Source organism: Platalea leucorodia, assembly GCF_965183815.1.
Source record: "Platalea leucorodia genome assembly, chromosome: 7".
Lineage (NCBI taxonomy): Eukaryota > Metazoa > Chordata > Aves > Pelecaniformes > Threskiornithidae > Platalea > Platalea leucorodia.
In genome coordinates, this window is record NC_138829.1 from 10,385,793 (window position 1) to 10,407,902 (window position 22,110).

Here is a 22,110-nt window from a genome sequence, read left to right on the forward strand (position 1 = left end):
TACCTTAGAGGGATCTGGTTTTCAGAAACCAAGTCTTGAAACTTCAAGCCCCTTGACGGGCGTCCAGTTAACACTCAGTGATTGCAGCACTCTGCTCTACTTGCTCCAGATTGCAACAACAGTTCCTAAGTGTCTGGATTGTAGCTAGCAGAGCTTAAAAAATACCCTTCAGACCAAAAGGAGCTGTTGTGGTAATTCTAAAGAAAAGCTTCTAAGAGAAAAAAATAATCTTCCAAAGCTTCATCTGTGGATGAATAGCTAGCTTCATCTGAAGGACACTTTCTTCTTTAATTCGAAAAGCCAAGCAATGCAATAAAACTGTCAGTTCATCAAAACATTTCCTTGGAAAGAAAATACATAATTGCACTAATAAAAAGCAGTTTGATCTGCCTGCCTAAGGTGCCCCCTACCCGTGCTGGTTTGGATAGAGCTGTCACCGAAGGCATCCATTATGTGATTCACTTACTGTAAACAAGTGGCATTTTCCCTTTTAACTCTCTCTGACTCCTCTAAACCCCTCCCAGTTAATTTGGGAGCAGCAACGGAAATCAGAACTGCAATTACGAAGCAGACTCTGTGACCGAGCCCTGCAACGCGCAGCGCCAGACAAGTCTGACGCAACCATTTATTTATAGCTGCTGCAACCCGAAGCGCTCTCCCGCGCTAGGAACGCTGCTAGGAGGGAAGCCAGCGTCTCCCACGCGCACGCTTCGTGCGGCACAGGTAACGCGGCCTGGTTTGAAGGCTGACGCACTTTCTAGCAGCAATGTTCACAGAAGAAAAGCCCTTTCGAGATCAGTGCGGCAAGTGATTCGGGTGATGTGGAAATGCTAACCAAAAGCAGACGGAAGACGGCTTCCTCAGTCGAAAGTATTTCAAGTATGGCCAGTACAATGGAAGACCAGTATTTCTGGAAAGTTGGCATAACACAGTTGCATATTAGAGATGTCAACCCTCAAATGCCACTGTATAAAAAAAGAATCTATTTGCTTTACTGCTGAGGTCCTCCAGGCAACCATCAGACCACCAGTATACAACAGGTCCCGTATCCAGGGACATCAAGCTAAGCAACAACTCATTTATACACAGGGCCCAGACAGATTTTCTTGTTTGGATTCAATTGTGCCAAGCAGAGAGGTTTCTGCCCCGCAGGGACTGCTGAACTGCTCCCTCACCGGCTTCAGGCAAAGCAGCTTCAACAGTTTACATATTCAGTCTTGCTAATCCATTTGACTTCCTCTGCAGAGAATTAGGACAGTTCACACCAACCAGTCCATGTACACAGAGTGACTTCCAGCAGAAAGCGGAGATAAGCAGGTATAGACAGTTACATCATTTGACAGACTTAGAGCAACAAGAGGAAACCCACGAACAGCCTGAACAAGAAACAAACCAAGATACAATGCTCTGCACCTTGGGAGTTTCTAGAGAGAAGGTACAACCAGCACGGCCTAGCACAGGCTGTAAAGCTTCGTGAAAACCTTCCAAGTCTGAACAAGCCTATGTTCAGATATGAAGGAGAGGGAGGGCACACAAACAACAGGAGAGAGTGCCTCTCTTTCTACCTCCACACCTCGGTTTGATTTGAACACCAAGGAAAACTCAATCCATTTTCAACATGTGGGTCAACAGATAAAGCCCCACCTCACCTGGCTATTTCTGCTATCTCTGCTGTTTGCGCCATGAAGTTGTAGGGGTCAGGGTGGTCATCAAAATCTTCATCGTCATCTGTTTCTCTACCGTTGTGCTTCTGCTTGCTCAGCCCAGAGCCACGTGTCCTCGGTGTTTGTGTGGCTGTTGAAGTATGGGAGCGTTTGTGTTTAGGGGAGCTGTGATTTGAGCCATATTCTTCTTCCGAAGTAGAAGTGTAATCTGAACCCTGTGGTCTCCGCCTTGATGCTTATAAAAAATGAATTGGTTTCAGACTGAGGAAAGTAGTAAAGAATAACTACAAAAGGGCAAAAAGGTAACACAACACTAGCCCAAGAGCACAAGGAAAGGAGAGTTTCTGTGCAGATGTGACGTTAAACAGCACATTCTCAGAGCTTATTTCAAAGTTGAGCACTTCTATGGCTCCCATTCACTGTTACAAATTTGGAGTGGGAAATTCCAATTGAAAAGCAAAACGACTGTATTACCTCCTCCAATGTAGTAAACTATTACCACAGACTTGGCTGTCCATGCACAGAAGCTCTGTGTATAAGTAGCACACATTTCAGACTCCTCATAGTCCCAACAGAAGTCCTTTTCTAAAAAGAGCCCAATTTTCATGCCTGCAGACACCCTTCCAATTAGCTGTGAGTACAAGCAAAAAGAAGGGTTTTTTTGAGTGAAGAACAGACGATAGTGCTCGGTGTTATTTGCAGAAGTCCACACCCCCACGTTTGCCTCCTGCCTCACAATTCACCATTAACGACACTCTACGAGAAAGAGCGTTCACGCAGTCAGGACCGGCTTCAACCCCTGGAGCCAAGTGGAAGCTGTCCACTTATCCCAACCAGTTCTGCAGATCTGTAGACACCCAGGTCCTCGCATGGGAAGCATCGAGATGTCCTTATTTGAAAATTGGGCTCCCAGTGTTCGCTGCCTCCCTACACTCTCTATGGATACCGCTTCATTCCCTTCCGTCCTTCCCTGGAGAATGAAGACCCACCAAACACAGAACCAGCCGAGTTACTTAAAATTAGAACACCTAAAAGCTTCACTGTGTTACCAAGATTATCGTAACGCTGAACCACTGCAAGTGAATGAAGCCAGCATCATAGATCATACAAACAAAAACAATAAATTTGGCACAGAGGAGCAGGGGAGACAGGCCCTTAGCTTTCAGACTTGGTAACTTGGATTACTGTGATGTTATCTGTGCATTTCACATAAAGTTACTTCAGATGGCCTGACAATCTACTGGCATTTCTGGTCTCGTGGCCAGATAGTTCATTCTGTTCCTCCGTTAGCGAGATTAACTTTCCCCCACTGGGAGAGTTGGAAACTATCGTGGTTAGCTAAACGCTTTAAGAAATACTTGAAAAAAATCAGCCACATCTGCCTCCTTACTCCCAAGCCTTGACACTCAATGCTTTCAAGGGTTATTGTATCATGCTAAAAAATGTCTTGATGGCACAGTAAAACAGTTCAGTTTATCAACGCTTCACTTTTGTTCCAGGAACAGAGTGCTAGGTGTTCATTCACTGTATCTATAATAGCGTTAGTACAGGAACATGTATCACACACTTGGTACAGCACCATGAAGCATGAAGTACACTAGTATACTTAGAGCTTGTGCAAGGTCCACAATCCTATCAAGGAATTAGGAGGTTAGTATTTTAAGAGCAACTAATTCAGAGAAAGGATTAGCATCATCTGCTGCAACTATGCACAAGGAAAGGTGTTAGCATGCTGCTACAGAGTTCTGGAAATCAAAAACCAATTCATTTAAACCAAGAACTGGCCAACACTTATCATTTTTCTCCAAATGATTTGAAATCTGTGCTCCAAAGGCAGAGGGAGTGCAAAGAGTGCCTCCTGTTTGGAAAACTCTGACCACATTATTTTGCTTTAAATTTGTGTTTAACAGGAAGTCAATAATAGCATCATCTCAAAAAAGGCAAGAGAAGAGACTGTACAGACTCTTAGCTTATTCACATTCTGATTTACATGCATATACAAATGTGTAAGAAAAAAATCATTAAAATAAAAGGGAAGCTGGATGCACTAAAACAATCCAAATCAAAACAAGCAGCAAGTAACATTTTTAGCATGCAATAAAAATGAACACTGCAAGAAGGATAATTATTTCAACTGTAGGAAAATATGGGAAAAGAACAGATCCAAAACTCTAAGACCCCTTACAAAAACACAGTTCTGCTGAAAAAAGCATCCCTCTCAACAGGCCTGAGAAGCCCAGCCAAAGGTGTTTGTCCTGTCCCTTTGCCCCCCATCATTCCTAAAAACCTAAGCAAACAGATCTGCTTTGCCACATCCATGGTAGTTCAAGCACTATGGGCATAGACCAGGACTTAAACCAAAGGTGTCAGGGACAGTCTCTGATTACCAATTACTATCTTAGAGTTGTCATCTGCGTTGTCCCCAGCTCTTAATTAAAGGCTGATTTCAATATGACAAATGTTGATATTGCAAGGGTCTGCTGAGTGCACAGCTACAGGGCAAGATAGCCCCCAAACCTCTGCCTCATGAGAAACACGACAGTGCACCTGCCTTACCTATGGCAAAAGTGAATGAAAATACACAGTAGAGGGAATCTCTTGGAGTAAGCAATGCATAGTGTCCAGCTCCACATTTGCATTTACAGGAAGAACAAGGACACAGCCTTCACAACACAGGGACATTTATTTCTTGTTCTCCTGTTTCAGATGCCTTCAAACCTGCCACCTTGGACATCAGCTGTCGTCAACACCATTATAAGCTCTCTGGGAGCAAACTCTGAATCTTAGAAGTCAAAGAAAAACAGAACAGAATTCCTTGTAGCACTGGAAAGGCATTAAATTCTATCTTTTTAACAGAAAAATGACTAACATGCTTCTGTCAAATGGCAACTGGCTGTTCAACAAACAAAGTCACTGAAAAAAAAAAAGAAAAATAGCCATTTGCAATATCCTCACAGGCAGGGCCACAATAATATCTCACGGGGTACGAGAGATGCTCTGCTGTCTCCAAAACCACAGGAATTCTCAACCTCCATACCGCTCGTTAATGCAGACCTTTGTACTCACCGATGCAGCACTTGTATTACTGAGGTACCAATCCCTGGCAACCATGTGCAGCCTATAAATCAGAAAGAGGGCAATAGAGGAGAAAAATAAAGCACGAGCACTTACTGGACGAGGAGGAATACTTGACACTGCTTGAACGGGCCCTGCTGAAAGGCTGCTTCGCGGAGGCAGCAGCTGCCGTTTTCCTCGCCGCGGCTCTAACCTCCGAAACACCCGTCTTCCGATAGGACTCCACACTCCGGCCCGAAAACCCCGACCTTGACTGCGCCGTCTCAGAGTCACTAGGCACCGTAAACGAACCTGCCCGTTTCCTTGGCATGGCAAGGATGTCCAGCCGGGAGAGCTTCTTCGTCTCCGTGGACTGCTTGGGGCCCGGAGCGGTGGCTTCAGGGTTGGAGGCCGTTTTCTCAGTATCGACACATTCATTGTCCGAAGCATCTCCCAGCCGGGCACGACGTAGCTTCGAGGCCCTCGTGGGACGTGGGGTGGATAAACTGTTGGAGCGGGTGAGAACTTGCTGGATTTTCTGCACATTCGAGGTCGTTTTGCTGTGGTCCTCCTTGGTGGCCTGAGTAACAGGTTTCCTTCTGGGAACTGGCCGGGTTACGGAGTGCTCGTGGTCAGACACGACTGCGTCAGGGACCGGCAAGTAGGGCAGGCTCGAGCTTCTCTCATCATCTGTGAAGTCCAGCGACCCTCGAGCTCCAGCACTCCGTTTCATCTGGAAGCGTTTGGTGGTCTCCGCACGGTTTGGTGCCTCTGGCGCTTGCGTTTTCCGCTTCTCCGTCAGCCTGTCCCGAGCGCTGGGCTGCCCACACTGGTCCTGGATGGATGGCGTGGAGGAAGATTTCTCCTTCTGCAAGCTTGCAACCGCTTTGCGTTTCGGCGCACTTGTTGGGACGTTCTTGCCGCTCACCAAGCTGACTGTGCTGGCAGTGTCCACATCAGAGTCCCCTGACAAGGAGTCCTCCAGCTGACCAGCAGTTTCTGAGGGCTCCAGCTGCTGGCTCTGACCAAGTAATTTGGCTTCCAGTGCTGCCAAGGCAGTTTCAGTGTCCTTAAGGAGAAGATGAGTCTCCTGACCAAAGTCCATACGGGTTGACCGAACAGCCTCTAAATCTTTAAGCAGAGGGTGACTTGAAATATGCGGGAGTTTATTTTGAGGAACACCACTGCTTGATTTATCTTTGGTAAAACTTTCCTGTCTAACAAAAGATGATGTTTCTTTTCCTGCCACGTTTTCCTGATCTTGAGGAAGACTCTGGTGAAGAGAAATAACCACTTTTCCTGCTGCATTAATGTAAGCGCTAACATCTTTGACCGGCGGCTTTCCAGAAACTGGTGTGCCAGCAGACTTGAAGGAAAACTCCTGATCCTTGCCGTCTTTGTCTGCTCGAGCATGGGACACACTCAGAGAGAACTTTGAGGGAATCCCCACATCGTTGCTGTCATCACCAATGTAGAACGAAGTAGAAACTGGCTCACTTACAGCTCTCACATTTGAGACCCGGGAGGCTCCTGGCTGCCGGCTCTCTGGTTTTGTTTCTTCCCCCATCTGCTCTAGCATTTTATTGTTCTCTTTATATTTCTTGCCTTTTTCCATGCTGAAGCCATCATCAGACCTGCTGGCATCGCTGAGGCTATCTGGATCTAAGTCTTCTTGGATGAAGAGGCGGCTGCTGGAATCGCCATAGGCTTCCACGCAGTGGTCCTTCACGATGGTTCTCTTGGTAACCTCAGAATAGGACTCCTGGCAGACCAGGACCGTGGGTGTGGGGCTGTCTGATTTATCGCTTGGTGGGAGTTGGGGAAGAAGGCGCCTTGTTCTCAAGGGCACAGCGTTTTCTGGTTCACCGGGTTTTGGGGCTGCATTGCTTTCTGAAGACAGTTAGGTGGACAAGAATCAACTGTTGTACAACTATATCACTTATTTATTTATTTAGGAAGAGCTTGATCTTGCAAAGTGCAAGTCCACAAAAGCACTCACAAGACACATGCTTAGAACTAAGCTTTTATGTAATAAGAACACCAATAGGGCCTGGCTGGTGCTCGGTCCCTCGGGTTTATCAATATAGACACTTAAAGTAAAATTGTACTTAATTCCTTTGCTGGATCAGAATGCTCAACACCTTCCCTCTCTCAAGGCAGGATTTCAGATTCATTCTCCCATAATATACCTCTGAGTACAAGCACGTACTTTATAGGGTAACGGCGTTGCTGGCATCAATCTACCATAAATCAGGCCATGGGAAGGAGACGAAAAGCAATCAGACAAATCACTGCAGTGATGCAATGTTTTAAGTGTCATTCTACACAGCATAGCCCATTTGACTAAGTAGATGGTGTTTTTCCGCAGTACAAGTTCTCATATGATCATATCCCACAGCAAAGTCTTGGGAGAAAGACCCTATAACAATGAAGAGGCTCTGAATTAGAGCTCACCACCCCGGCATGGGTGGGCTTATCAGTATGGACACACTTCATAGAAAGGGTGCTTTTATTTCTCCCATGCTGCTGGCCAGGACTTCATATCTGATACCGTCTTTAAATACCTGGAAAACTGGTTATTTGACTATGGTAATATTTCAAACACTCTGGGAGTCAGGTTCTCACACAGTGTGAAAACAGTGGCAATGACCTCTGAAACAAAGGTTTCTTCTAATCTTTACTGAATCTATCTATAGCTGCTGATGGCATGAAGATAATGACAAATATATTCACCCAAAAAAGTTGAAAACATTTACAAAAGTCAACAAAGCGCTGTTCTCCCTTTCTCACATACTAACAGGACCACGGGGTCTGTAAGCTGTCTTCCCAGTTACAATGGGAGCCTGACCTCCTCCCACTCCCGTTCTCCCCTCCATACCCAGTTTTCTACGCTCATCTCCATGCTTCAAACCTGCCACCTGACAGCAAACCCCGGAACAGCCTAAAATTCTCAGCACAGCCAGACACAGGAGAAGCACACAAAAAAAGCTCAAGTCAGCAATTAAGTCCAAGGCAACTTGCAAAGGGCTTTCATCTGGCATCATAAAGCAGCCTAAAGAATCACTACTCGGGGCTAGTTAACACCCAAGGCCCTTATGATCTTTCTCCTTCCCAGGTGCCCTTTAGTCATGTCAAACCTAACATTTAAGAATTTCTTGGATGACTCTGAAATGCAAACCAGCGGCTCTCTCCATCTTTACTCCACTGGGAACAATTCATTTTGTCCTTCCCATCCCCAAATACATTAGCTAAACCAGAAAACAAGCCACAGCCAGATGCACAGAAGCCCTTAAATCCTGCTTTTCATATCATCCTGGCTTAAATTCAGCCACTTTCAAAAAGTAATGTGAGGATGAGACTTACCTGCACCTCCACCACCCTGCCCAGAGACAGATCCAGAGTCAGAGTAACTGTCCGCAAGGCTCGCCCACCTAGACACCCACTTCTGACTCCCTTGAGATGCTGCAGACATCTACAACAAGGTGGGGAAGAGTGTCAGAAAGAAGGTTTGTAAACCAAATCCTAGACACAAAATCTCTCCTCTCATACACACATCACTCAGTCTCCTCAAAATGGAAATAAATCTACGCATCAAATTTCCATCCAGACAGAAAATCCATCTACGCCTCCACCATCCCAGCAAATCCACCTGGACTGCCCGTACCTGCGCATCAGCCTGAGACCCACTCACAGCTTTCGAGGCAAATGCCTGGAGCAAGGTTGACTTCTGACTAGTGCCATTTTCACTGATTAGATGCTGATGAGAACCGGAGTCGTCTTTTTCACCTTTAATTATTGGTCTAAAGGCTGAAGAGATTCTGGAAAATTCAGGTGACTCAAGAACACCAAAAACCTGAAAAGGAGTTTGCATGGGAAAGATTAAAAACCAAGAAAACAGGAAAATATTACCCCAAAATCCAAATCCACGAAGCATTAGTCACATACAAACTATGATCCCAAAGGGCCAGAAACACTTGCCAACACTTCCATATAAACTAAGTAAATAATTTTCTTCTCTACTCCACAGTAGCAGCTTTAAATACACTTATTCATAGAATCCCACTCACACCCACCTTTTCTCTCACCCTCATTATTTCGGTGTGTTGCCTTTAACAGTAGTAACTTTCACGGAAAAGGAGTCCCTTTTCAGCCCTGAGAAATTTAGGATGAGTGTCAGGATAGCTATTTACCAACTAATTCACGAAGAACTAGAAAAAGCTGGGAAAGGTCCATCTCCAGGGTCTCTCCTAGACTGCAGCAGCGAGCGGGCTGAGCAAAGCAGCCTTGCACTGCCACGGGAGGACCTGGGAAAGGATGCACCTCAGAGACGAGTGAGTGCTTGAGCTGGCTGGCCAGATTCCCTCTGGAGATAAACAGGCTTTCCTAGGGGGGTGACCAAGATCCATGCCTCCAAAAGGCTTGCTTCTCTTCCCTGACTAGAAGTAGTTCAGAGGAAGATGCCACCATGGATGCTACCTAGGCTGGGCAGAGATAGCCATGAAGTTCTCTACTCTCACTTCTATCAAAAAAAAAAGTGTGCACGATGGTGGGGGAATAAAAGGCAGAGTCACCTCAAAATCTCAGCAAGTCCAGAATTCACATCATCTTTCTTCCTGCACAGAAACACTGAGGTGCAGTTACTAGCTGTTTCCCAAGTGGCAGGTCTGCACTGCACCAAGTCTACAGCAGAGTCAGGAGCACAACTTGGCCAGCTTGCCTGCCCGAGTCACATGGCTGCCAAGACTACTCCCCAGAAATAATTGTATTTCTGTGGCATTTCTCCTCATATTTCCCCACCAGAACAATTAACCATCTAATGTCAGGACTAGGGCCTTGCTGTGGCTTAAACACCCTGCCCTGAAAGCTTCCGATCACATTTCAAACAAGATGTAAGGAACAAGTATAATAAACAAACGAGGGAAGCTAGATCCAGGCTCATTGTATACAAAGCTCTAAAGCCAGGTTCAGTTAAGGCTTCCTTTAAACCTCACCATCCTCCTGCCTACACTTCACTAAATCTTCATAGCAACCTGCCAGTTTTGTTTTCATAATAGACCACAGATGAAAGTTAAACGTGAAAATCAGCCAAACTTTGGTTTGCCCTGTGGTTGCTTAGTTGGGTGGGGTTTTTAAGCCTCTCCCTCATCTCTGGGGTTTTGTTTTTAGGCTATCACTCACTTTGCAAAATCCACACAAGTATAGATGAATCTAGGATTGCCTCTACCCTAGACCACACCCTTCGCTATCTCAACTAGCTGCCACTTGCCCTGCCAGCAAGCACTCCCTTTCTAACCAGGCACAGCCAAATACAGAACCACCTACCATTAAGGCTTGTGAAGAACCAACACAAGCACCAACCCTTGGCCTGCATTTCCTTTGGCCTACCACGGGATGCTGCATCAGTGATGGGCTTCCTAACAGCGGGCAGGAGGTGATGGAACGCCAAGGCAGAGGCTTGGGAGCAGTCCTGGAGAGCAGAGCTGCTCTGAGCCACAGCTCTTGGCAGGATCAGCCTGATCTTTATTCTGTTGTTGCCTTTCCTCTAAACAGATGGCAAGCCCACTCTTGCGTTTTTGCATCCAAATCCCATTTTGGAAGCAAGGCAGCTCTTTGCTGCGGGCTTACCTTGCCTTCTTGCACTCTGTGGGATTTTTGTTTGTTTGTAATTTTGTTGTTTTGTTGGGTTTTTTTTAAAAAACAGCCTCACAGTTTGTTGGGGCCTATCCTTAACAGAGGTCACCCAAGATGACTTCCCACCCCTAACTATAAACCCCCGCTGCACCCAATTCAAAAGGGAGCAGTCCTTCATGGCAACAGCTAAAGTTAGACCCTCCAGCACAAGATGCAGAAGCTCAAACCTTCAGCCCTCAGCTCACTGGCCAAGCACAGAAAAGCAGCATTTACCTGATCTATCATTTTTCGCGCTTCCTCCACCTCTTTATCCTGTGACTCCGTCTCAATGGTGTATGTGCCCGTCTCGCTGACGCTGTCTTCCTCATCATTCCTCCTGCCCTGGGCAGACTTTACCTCCGGAGGTGGAGCAGAGGCAGACTCTGGTTCTGACGATATAACAACATGTGGAGCCACCGGCATGGGCAGAGGTGCTGGTTTCTCAGCACTTGGCTTCCCAGACTGAGCAGTCTCCCGCAAGTACTCGGCCATAAAATCCTGAGCCAGTTTAGACTTCCTCCCAACGCTCCCATAAGTTTTGGTTGATGCTCTGGAAGCAGAGGAGGACGAAGAGTTGATCCGATCCTCCGTTTTCTCCCTCTTGAAGGAGCTACTTCTTTGGGTCCCAGAGGAGCTGTTACTGGGTTTGCCTGCCTGGGCCCCAAGGTGGGATGGTGGCACTGCATTTCCCAGCTTCTCTGCCGGCAATGCATTCTTGCGCTTTTCGACCTTGGTCTTCAGCCCTGGATCGGTGTCACTCTGGGAGGAGTGAGCGCTGTGTGTGAAGGACTGTGACCGCTTCTTCCGTGGTGTGTCCTCGAAGAACTCAATGACGAAGGCCTGCTTGTTGTGCAGCATCTCGTGGGGATCACGCCTCATCTGGCGCTGCAGCCTGGTTTGCTCCATCGCACGTTCGCTGCCCGTCGTCGTCTCCTTCTCTGCCTTGGGCGCCACGGGGTCTTCGGAGTCGCTCTGTGTCCCGTCCTCGTGCCTATTGCCTGGAAACAAGGTATGTAGATTTGACTTTCATATTCTCCATTGCTGTGGCCCTGTCATTACCTCCTAGTTGAAATTTATCATTTCAGTTAAAAGAAAAAAGTCCTATAGGATTAAACAACTCCGAAGACATGTGCTGGGGTGCAGGGATTGCATCCCATCAGAGGAAATAAAAGAGAAGGCAGTTGTCTCTTGATCCCACTTTTCACAACTGGCTGGCTATCAAGTTATTAAAAAACAATTCAAGAAATCATTTCAACCCCAAGGGTTTCTGATTTTGTAACACTGATTGTTTTAGATACCTAATGTTTTGTTTCTTTTTTTTTTTTTCCATTTAAACAAATATGATGACATTATTTTGCCGTTCTGCCCAATTACTGTAGTCCAAGATCACCTCATTATGTTCTCTCTGTTACAGAGCACAAATCTCTCTGCAGGATCAGTAAATAAACTCTGCACACTGCATCCCTTGAAACCAAATCCCCGCGTTGAGAGACCAGATCAGTGTGTTACGAGTGCATGCACCTCTGAGCACCCACGTTACCCCCCTTTACAAGGGGGAAATAAACCAGAGGTTTACAGAAAAGTGAATTTGCAGGAATCACACCATGACACCCCCAAGAGTTACACCATCCTATCACCAGCCAAGCAAAGGTTAAATCATTACTTAAGAGTTCATTAAGCTTAAAGTAAGTTTATAATTATTTTCACTTATGTTAGCAACAACCATCTTTACAACCTTCTCTATGTATCAGTGATGCCTGCCCCTGAGCACCTTAGTTCAGGACTCTCAGAAAGTAAGTTAAACAAAAAGTTAAAAGTAAAACAAAAAACAAACCTTTTTTTGGAGAAGGAAACGGGTGTGAAGGCACACAACACGATTCAGTCAACGACCAGGAACCTGTCATCGGGAGAACGGGGAAAGAGGTCTCTGCGCTCTAGACTGTAATATGCAGCAAGATATACTGGCTAAAATACCACGTGTTTGAAAGGAAAACTGCTCAAACCTACTTTGCAAGTTCTCCAGACACATGGGTGAAGACCATTTATTACCCCGAGTTAGCTGTGAAAGATTAGAATTTAATACAAGATCCATTCAACCCAGGAGTCAGTCCTCTGAAGAGTTTCCTAACACCCTTATGAAGGAAGCCAGCAAACTTTGCATTGTGCCCTGAGGGCTGATAAGCTTCGTCCTTGGAAGGGAAAGTTCTTAAATTAAAGGGTCTTGGCTAAAGAACTCTGCTGAATGCAAAACGGTGAGGACACAAGGAAAAACACCCACCGTGCCCATGGATGCCCCAGCAAAACACCACGCACATCCCCTCCAGCTGCTAAGACCTAAATTCTCTAGTCTTGATACCAGGCTTTACATTCACGACATTGTTCCTGACAGTGAACAGATGTTACTATTGAACCGCGACGGTGGGCATCTCTGATCTTGAAGACCCAAACCTGGTAGGCAGCCAGCGGTAGCCTCCAAGACATCTTCAAAATTAGCCCTGCCAGAAGAACATGTTACACAGCTATCGCAGATAAATGACACCTTGTCCTCTGCCAAAGCAGAGGTGGATAAACTCCTCAGGCCACCAACACTGTATGTTTTAACCAAATGTCCGAAGAGTTGATTTCTTGATATGCAAATTATGCATTAAATTACCTCAGTTTCTTTCCATGCTTTATGGACTGTAAAGAGGCAGGTGCAGTCAGTCTAGTATTCCTGTGCATCACTCAGGAAAATCCTAGGATGAGTAGCAGCTGCTTAACTCTCTAGTTTTCTCCAAGAGGAAAGACCAAAACGACTGAAGCACAGTTCTATCCCTGACAATGTTCTCCAGCAAGTCAACAAAATCCAATATCACAATAACAAAAAAAAACCCCTACCCAAGCCCCAAAATCCTCTATCACACAGTCACAGCAGACTGAAAATAAGACCCTAAGTAATCAGGCAGGGCACCTCAACACTGTCCCTTATTGGGAAGAACTAGAAACAAGCAATGACAACAAAACAGTTCAGTTTCCATGCCATGCCAAACCTCAGGGCTGGATATGTGAGACCTTGACTGTAAGGGCTTCTCAAAAAACTGTACACAAAACAGCAAGTTGGAGGTGTAATAGGTAAAACTCTTCATATTACAAGGAGTTTTTTTCCAACAAGGACCAAGCAAATACTCCTTTAAGGGAAAACAAGGTATTCCTCTTGTTTAAGAGGACATCAAGCACAAGTAGGTCTGGTAACCTTCAATATGACTTTATCAGTGAAAGCTGCAGTTCAAATCGATAGCTTTTCCAGAGGCCTGCAAGGCAGCGAGAATGCAGGAACCAGTGGTCTCTTCCTAGCTGTTCAGTGCATGGCCCAAGAGAGACATCTAAGCAAGCTCAAATCTTGCTAAATATATTCAAAGTCACATGAGAATCATGCGAGTCCCACCAGCTGCACTAAGAACTGGGCTCCAAACTACACTTCAGACCTTTGAAAAATCCCCAAAGAATTCCTCACAGTGACACACTTAACAGGACACAGGTCCACAAAACCTTAAGTTTTTGAACAGAGCAGGATTTCAGAGCAGCTTTAGTTTAAGAGAAGAAACCTTCTTCTACAAGCACAACAATTTCCTCCATGGGTGATCATTCATATCTCAACTCTATCACCAGTCTCCATGTGAGGACCTCTGGTCATTCGACCAAGTGGCTCTGGCCATTACAGCCATCAGGATGATCACACTTAGCCTCTTCTGGACTACAGCTAAAAAGAAAAGTCATTCCTTCAGCTAGGAGAAGCCAAGAGAAGAAAACACACTGAAATACCTGTGTTTACCAGCTTGCCTGACCACATGGAAATTTAAAAATCAAAATCCTTTTTTCAATCACTGTTACTGCTGAGCTGGCATTATAGATGTAGAGGGACCGGATTAGAATGTCCCCAGGCCAGCATCACACATGACTTCAGGGCCAGGTGAAGAGCCTGCTAGCCAGATTCAAACCCATTAGCAGCCATTAAAGAAATATTCTTCATCTTGCAAATCTGCAGCAGAGATAATTAAGTCCAGTTCTCCTTGACAGGAGAAGGGTTTTCCCCCTTTATTACGCTGCATTTGCACGGCCAACAGAGAACTGTGTCCACATGACAAGACATACACTCACCTTTAAGCGTCCTCACATGAACCGGCAGGTCACTCTTTGTACTGTACACATCATCTCCTGGAGACTGCCGTCTCATCAAGCTTGGGTCATTCTGGACAAGCCAGTCAGCCACTTTGCTCTCTGCTGACATCACTTCTGTATGAGCTGTTTCCTTACTACACGGTCTTCTCTGTCTGAGTGAAAATTTAGTTACATGGTCTTTTATCTTTATTTTACCGGGGGTACCATCATCAAATTCAATGGTGAAAGAGGCATGACTCTGTACAACGGGGGCTACTATAGCATCAACATCCTTTGTTGGGATCTCGTGGACCTGTGTTTCTGGAGATTTTGATGGCTGCTGAAATTCTTTAGTCGGAATCTCAAAGTAACTTGGCTCTCTCCGGAAGGCAAACACAGACTGTTCTTGGGCATCTCTATAAGCAGAAATATTACCATTCAGTTCCTCTTCATGTTGGGTTATCTCTTTTGATCTTTCTACAAAAGGGAGGGGGGAAAAAAAAAAGCCAAAACAACCTTAAATTCACAAACATTAGCTGAAATGAATTAAAGAAAAAATACAAGTTCTATTTTAGATAGCTTTGTACTCTGGCCTCATTACTGAAATCGGTGCTTACAGCCCAGCTGCAGTCTGACCAACATTTGTTATATTTACTTTGTCCTTTCTTCCATTGCTCCCCGAAGAGAGAGCTGAGCACACACACATGCACCGTTGTATGTTTTGGCAGAACCTATGTGGTTGGGGGCATGTGAAGGTGTCTGTATGCCTGGGCTGATGTGAAAGGAAGACACCCTGTTTCACTTTGCTGAATTCACTTACATGCACACCTACTCAACTTTCTACAGTTCAAAGGAAAAGCTTGAGTGTACAAAGCTAATGACAGGTACGTTTTTGCTGGATCAACACCTAATTCTGTAACATCACCAGGGATAAAACCACATTTTTTCAGTAGTGCCCAAACTTCTTTGCTAGAGGGTCACTTAATTTATTTCAGCCTCTTAGGAGGGCTGCTAATCACAGCCCCTCTCTGCTAGAAAAGAGATATGCTGCACGTGCATTGAAATAAGAAACTTCTTTGTGCAGTAAAGCATATGCTTGATAGAAACAACAGGTTTACTGCACCAGTGAAAAAAGATGCATCATCCATGCATACAGAGTCACAACAACAGGAGTGGTAAGACTAAATGGCTTCCAAGGATGATGAGGTGAGAAACAGATTGCTTCCACACCAATCAAATCCAGTCAAGGCATCAGCTCTTAAAGTACCTCTTAGATAGGAAACTCCCAGGGGACACAGTGGATGGTTTATTCAGGTGGGCTGAGTACGATCGCAGATACAGCACTGCTGTTTAACTAGACCTTAAACAAGCTTAGCGAGGCCTTTCTCATACATATTGAATTATTCCACAACTGCCATTTCTAACATTCAAATATTTTAGGGGAAACACTTTAGTTCTCCCTTATTCTGGTTTGATTGGCAGCAGTCTACGCACAGGAAGGTGCAAATACAAGTACAAAAAAAAAGTGGTAATTAAAGGCTTCACACAGTAAAGATCTAAATGTGGAGAAATTTTGTCCCCCCCATCTTCTCCCACCCCAAATGACCTCCATTACCTGAATAATGTTCCTCTTGCCTTCTGTCCTCCTTGTTATTTGCATCATCTTCCCCCCACCAGGAGGGCTGCCCATAAAGAGGGGTGCGGTAAGTATTGGTCTCTAGGAAGAGGATAAGCAAATACTTTTACACAGAAAATATCAATTTACCAGGTTCACAAAAGTCAACCACATGCCAAAAAGGGAAAAACAGCAAAGTCAGATGAGATCATGTACCTGCTACACTGCCGTTATAACAGCAAATTATACCTAATAATGAGTATGTTCAGGCCTTTCTTTTTTCCCCCCTTTTTTCCTTTTTACATTGTGCTGCAAGATGCTGACTCTACCTCCCTTCGTTGTCTTTCATAGCCGCGTTTCCCAAACACCGGCTTTTCTCCCTCTCTAGCCTCATTATTCACAGGAAGTGGAAGATTTTTGGCAGGCCAGACTGCAAAACGCCAACCACAAAATTGTTTGCAACTCACCTGCAATTCAGGTGAAAATCAGATTTTCCTAACTGGGAAGACTAGCTCTGCCCTTTCTTGCCCCACCGTGTACTCGGATGTTGTGAGGCCAAGCATTTTTTCTAACTATTCACCACTCCCACTCTAAGTGACACACATCCCACAACAGGAAATTCTTGAAGCGTTGTTACAAATTTATGGAAAATGGTAAAACCATCTCCTTACACATACATAAAGCAGTAGTAAACTCTTGCTTTCAAAAGCTTAAAGTAAACCAAGTGGATTCCAGAGCCACTGCAGGACAGAGGGTTTTTCTCATGGAGAAGCTTCCCCTAGAAGAGCCAGACTTTCATCATTTTCTCTGCTCAAAGAGCACTCACTGAAAGATCAGGGCTTCGTTGCAACAACCGGTACTCAAAGGAGCTGATCCACTGCTGCTCATTTTGTCTCCCACAAAACAAGACTGTGTTTTGGCAGTGCCTTGGGCTGCTGCTGTTTATGCAACAAGTAACAAGAATACACTTCAATTTACCTGTGGTATAGTTGTTATTATTATTATGTTTTTATAATAGTTTAAGAGAAGCAAATAAAGCAGCTTTTGTTCTTTCATCTAGAGGTGATAGAGATACAAGGATAGGTCAGGGGCTGAGGTTAAGCTCCAGCTTTGTTAGCTGCTTCTGCCTCTACCCATAACAGCCATCAGCACATGCCTTACCGGCCACGTCTTAAACCCTGGCTCCAGCTACAGAGCCGTAGTCGGGCTTCTACCGCCAGCTGCTGCTCACTCAGCTTGTGGTTTTAATACCACATGCTGCTCTGTGTAAAGCAGCCCTCAAACAGCCCTGCAATTTTGCATTCCCTGCTTTCATAGAGACATGACAGAAAGGAGTCGTTAGCATATGGGAAGTCAGGAGAGGAAGGGGAATTAAATAATTCAAAGAAGAAAAGAAGGCTGATTTTATGCTGCTGTTTCTAAAGCTACACTGACCCAATGGCCACTACTTGAGATGGTTTTTTCCTAGAATAGTTCCAGAGATATATAAGCTCATACATTGACAGTCCACAGGCAAAAATTTTGCTTTACAGATGCAGCCCACAGGCCCTTTTCAAGAGATCTTCTTCGTGTTTCAAAATTAACCATGCTGCCTCCCTTCACACTGAGGATCAAAAGAGGCTGAAGTATTACTCTCCTTTCTGCCTAGAGTGCGTGGAAGATAAACGGTGCTCCCATTATGTAGGCGGCCTTTGAAAGTTCAAAGGAGGAAGCATTTCTCACCATGAATAAATTGGAATTGCCAAGCAATACGTTTCATAACTGAGGATGGGTAAACCACTTAAGGGAGAGGAGAAGGAAAAGAAAAAATAGTAAAAAAAAAAAAACAACTATTCACAAGCTTGTCAATGAATAGAGGCACCCAAATGTAGGGTTTGGTCTCTGCTAGGCCGAGACCTTCTGTCACACAGCCTAGCAGAAACCTACCACCCTCTCTTCATGCCATGACTTGCCCACCAGACCCCCACCCCAGCCACGCAGGATCTGCTCTACCAATGTCAGGCCCTTCTTTGGGGCACACACTGCAATGGATTATCACCCTCTGAAGCGCAGTATTGATCTTAGGGTTGATGGGCAAGAGGCAGTCAAGGCCGGGAGGAGAACACCACTGGGTGATGGACAAATCCATTAACAACAGCCAGCTATGTCTGGGATAACTCATGCCTAAAGGTCAACGGGACACAGTGAAGGGTTCAACCCTGAAGAAACACATGAGATTTTGGATACTTGTCTCAGATTAATATGATCAATTCTGAAAGATCATCAGTGGCTTATTTTAAGTTACTGGTGGAACAAATCCTGAGAATATTACCCTACAGATGAAATGCAACGACCATCTTGCACTCAACTCTTGCACAAGCAGCATCATTCCTAAGCATGGGTGCTGTTACCGCTTGCACCTTGCCAAGAGCTGCCTCATTACAGCTTGTCTCTCCAGCACATCTCAGCCTCTCCCAGGATCCCAAAGGCCCCCTAACCTAGAAGGTTCTAGATATCTGTTCCAAGAAAATTTTGTTTCCAAAGGGGCAGAAGTGAGCTAAGAGAGCTCACATCCATCCTGCAGGACAGACTTCTTCCCAGAAGCTGCTCCAGCCCACCTGCATACTGGACACAGGAGCTACTGCCTTTGTCCCCCAGGAGCTTTTCTGCTACAGGGAAAAAGCAGCTAGGGGAGCAAGTCAACATTGGTCAGACTTTTCTGTTGACGGGGAACTTTGGGATTACAAGGAAAGCTGAAGGAAAAAAAAGAGTATTCATAAAGAATAATGAGCCAGTTCCTCTGCCTTCTCAAATTTCCCCCTCTACCCTAAAGAGCCCTAATAGATGCTTGGAAATTCCCCAAATTCCCTTTCTGACAAAAGCTAGCAGAAAGTCAAAACCCCAGGGCATGTCAGGTTGGGCAGAGTGCACGCATCTGGGTCCGCCAGGGCGGGAGCCGCTCCCTTGCACTCCCTGCATGGCAGCAGAAGGTCCCTCCTGCCGCCCTGGGGCACAGAGCTGCCGCGGCCCCACCTGCAACACCCCGTTACAGTGTGTGCAATACATCTGCTCACTTCTGTGGGGTTTTTTTTCATTCCTTCCCTCTCCCAGCCTCCACAATAAACTGGAACTTCATTCTAAAGACTGCAAAAAGCACAGATGGGAAGCTGAGGAGCCAGTATCTTGCTATTTGGGGACAGTTTCAATATTTTAAGAGCAATTAATGTTTCCACTGAGCCTTCATATTCATTTGCATTTTGAATAACATTATCAAGTGACACACACACCCTCGTTCTCAGCTACTGCTGAAAGTGGCCAGATCCTGAGCTAGAGTAAAATTTCCCTGACTTCAGAAGAGCTACGTGAATTTGCTCCCCTGCTCATGTCAGAAGCTTCCGTCCCTTCTAATTTGCCAGCACAACCGACCTGACACCTCTCCCCGCTCCAGCTCTAACACAACAATACTGTATAAAAAGGGGAGGGGGGGGAGGAAGGCATGATAAAAAGGCAGCTAAACCAGATGGCTGTGACAGGAGCGGGCCAGGGAGCAGCTACATATGCAGGTGTGCCAGGGGGCTTTGCTTTTCACCAGCTGGGATGCATTTTGGGTAGCAACCTCAACCTGGACCTGCAGCATCCAGAGCAGCACGGCTGCCTGTGTCCCAAGACAGGCATACCTCCCTGAAGCCACCACCTGTCTGTTATATTTTAGTGCAAGATGGAAGCCCTTGCAAGAGCAGAGAAACTCAGGGCTTGCCCGAGTCAGCAGTGAAGCAAGGAACACCAATAAAAACTAACTGTTCAGTCATTTTAATGACATGAGACTTCCTCCAATTGATGGCAGCTCGTTACCACCTCTCTCCACTCCGCGCCAGGCTGCCCAGATGGTGCCAATTCATTTAGACATATTTCTTGGCTCATCAATCCAAGGCAGACAGCCCAAAACCCATCCTTTTAGATAACTGAATTGAGGTCAGCACAAGCATTCAGCCAGATAAATACTGAGCTACCGGTGACAGTGTAATACAGGGAAGACCACTGACACACACACGTTCTGCTCCTGGATTTCAGTCTTTGGGGCAGTCACTCAAAAGAAAAAACGAAGGCTGTTTTAGCGCAGACCAAGGGAGGTCCATTTGTTTAACAAGTCTGACAAGAGCGTGGCCTGTTAAATTAATACAGAACTATTGATCACGTGAAGGACAGGCACCACACCAAGAGAAAATGAGATGTGTCAATACAAAGGATGTATTTATGGAGAAATTAATCACACAGAAGAACACAAGGACAGGACCAAAAATACAGTCCAGGTGATGGAAGGGAAAGGAAAAAGCCTGCGTTAATGCTGCTTTCTATCAGTGAGTGGGCAGAAGAGCTTTCATGACGAGCATGCAGCTTCCACCGCAGGAGTCCGATTTCCCTTGAAGGTGTCCCCCTGAGGACAGGACAGAACTGAGGGCTGCGCTTCGCCCAGGTCCTCGCAAAGCTTCAAACCATCATGAGAGAGAGAGAGAGAGAGAGAGAGAGAGAGAGAGAGAGAGAGAGAGAGAGAGAGAGAGAGAGAGAGAGAGAGAGAGAGAGAGAGAGAGAGAGAGCGCAATGGCAAATTTCTTTGCTGACAGAAGCACACGCAGCTTTGAAGCTGTCTACAGCAAGTCATAACAAAAGCATGAGAAATCCAGCTTGCTTCAAGTCAAACTGTTTTTGATTCATTATTAATAACAATAATGTCCATCTTCAGAAGATGCAGAGTAAGCTTCTTATGGCAGAGGCCTTGGGAAAAAAAAAGATGATCTAGCTATAACATTTTAAAATTAATTCCTTACATCTCTGCTTTTTAACTCCTCTCCAAAATAGAGAATTCAGACCTTGTAGGAATAACCATAAAGCACTTCTCTGACTCTCTGCTGCAGTATTTATTTCACACGTGCATGGCAAACCTAAGCCCTGGTCTTTTGTACCTGCTGTGAACATACACAGATTCCAGAGGCTTTCAAATCAGGCTGATAATCACAAATTTATTTGTGCCAATTACATGGTCAAACCTTTAACATGTTGCAGGTACCACCACCCTAGCTCAGACGAAAAGCAGATACACCACCACCACTCCCCTAAATTAAAGGCTAGGGTAGAGCTGTGCGTCTAAATAGCTATTACCATGATCTCATGGGGAAAGCAGCCAAAGACCATGGAAACCACTTCACAACTGGGCACAACTCCCACTGCCTCCGTCCATGCTGCCTGCTGACCTCAGCCCTGGACACCAACAAGACTTTCAAGTCGGCCAGCCTGTTGGGAGGACTCCCTAATGACACCGATGCTAACCTGGCGAGCGAGCCTATTTCACAGATCCCAGGAGAAGCTCAAGTCCTGCTCCTGCAGTCGGTGATGCCTATTTCAGCTGGACGCTGAGGGCAGCCTCCACCCCTGGAAACTCACGCCTGCAGCAGTTATTCAGAAGCTAGTCATCAGATTCAGCATTATCTAGTGCCATCAGCCTGTGAGGGCTTTAAAAAAAAAAAAAAATTTAAGATCAGCCTGAGGATTAACTATGCGTTGAGAACAGAAGACCACAAAGTAGCTTATCTCATCCAGTACCTCAACTCAGGTAGCAACAGATGGGGATTGTGACAGGCTTAAAATCTGTTCTGTTCAAGGCTGTACCTGGCCTCCTGATCACTTAAGGCTTTGAACATGAGAGCTGATGGCTATTTTTAGCATTAACTAGCTGAACCGTGCGCACTTTTCTTATTCATATCCATATCCAACCCACAGGGCTTACCAAGCTCCTCGCCTCAAACATTTCACAGAGACTGATGATTTTCTGCTTACAGGCAACATACACCCAAAAGCTGCAAGTTCAACAGCATAAAGACTAAATGGCTGAGCTGTTTCCCAATTCACTCCCCCGGATCTCTTTATCCTCAGCCCCTCACCTCCTCCCATTTCTAAGCAGCTCTAATTGTTCACATTGTTTTGTTAAACCTTTTC

The 22,110-nt window shown here is 45.5% G+C and overlaps 1 protein-coding gene across 1 annotated transcript in view; it reads right to left on the minus strand.

The window, feature by feature from the left end:
• Positions 1 to 22,110, minus strand: part of CEP170B (centrosomal protein 170B) — a gene marked incomplete at its 5' end in the record, with an annotated part of 55,030 nt that overhangs the window by 10,365 nt on the left and 22,555 nt on the right. The window contains 8 exons of the mRNA XM_082318912.1: positions 1,650 to 1,899; positions 4,836 to 6,608; positions 8,082 to 8,190; positions 8,383 to 8,571; positions 10,623 to 11,386; positions 12,223 to 12,285; positions 14,526 to 15,002; positions 16,141 to 16,242. Coding sequence (XP_082175038.1) covers positions 1,650 to 1,899; positions 4,836 to 6,608; positions 8,082 to 8,190; positions 8,383 to 8,571; positions 10,623 to 11,386; positions 12,223 to 12,285; positions 14,526 to 15,002; positions 16,141 to 16,242 — 3,727 coding nt within the window. The remainder of the gene's footprint in view (positions 1 to 1,649; positions 1,900 to 4,835; positions 6,609 to 8,081; positions 8,191 to 8,382; positions 8,572 to 10,622; positions 11,387 to 12,222; positions 12,286 to 14,525; positions 15,003 to 16,140; positions 16,243 to 22,110) is intronic.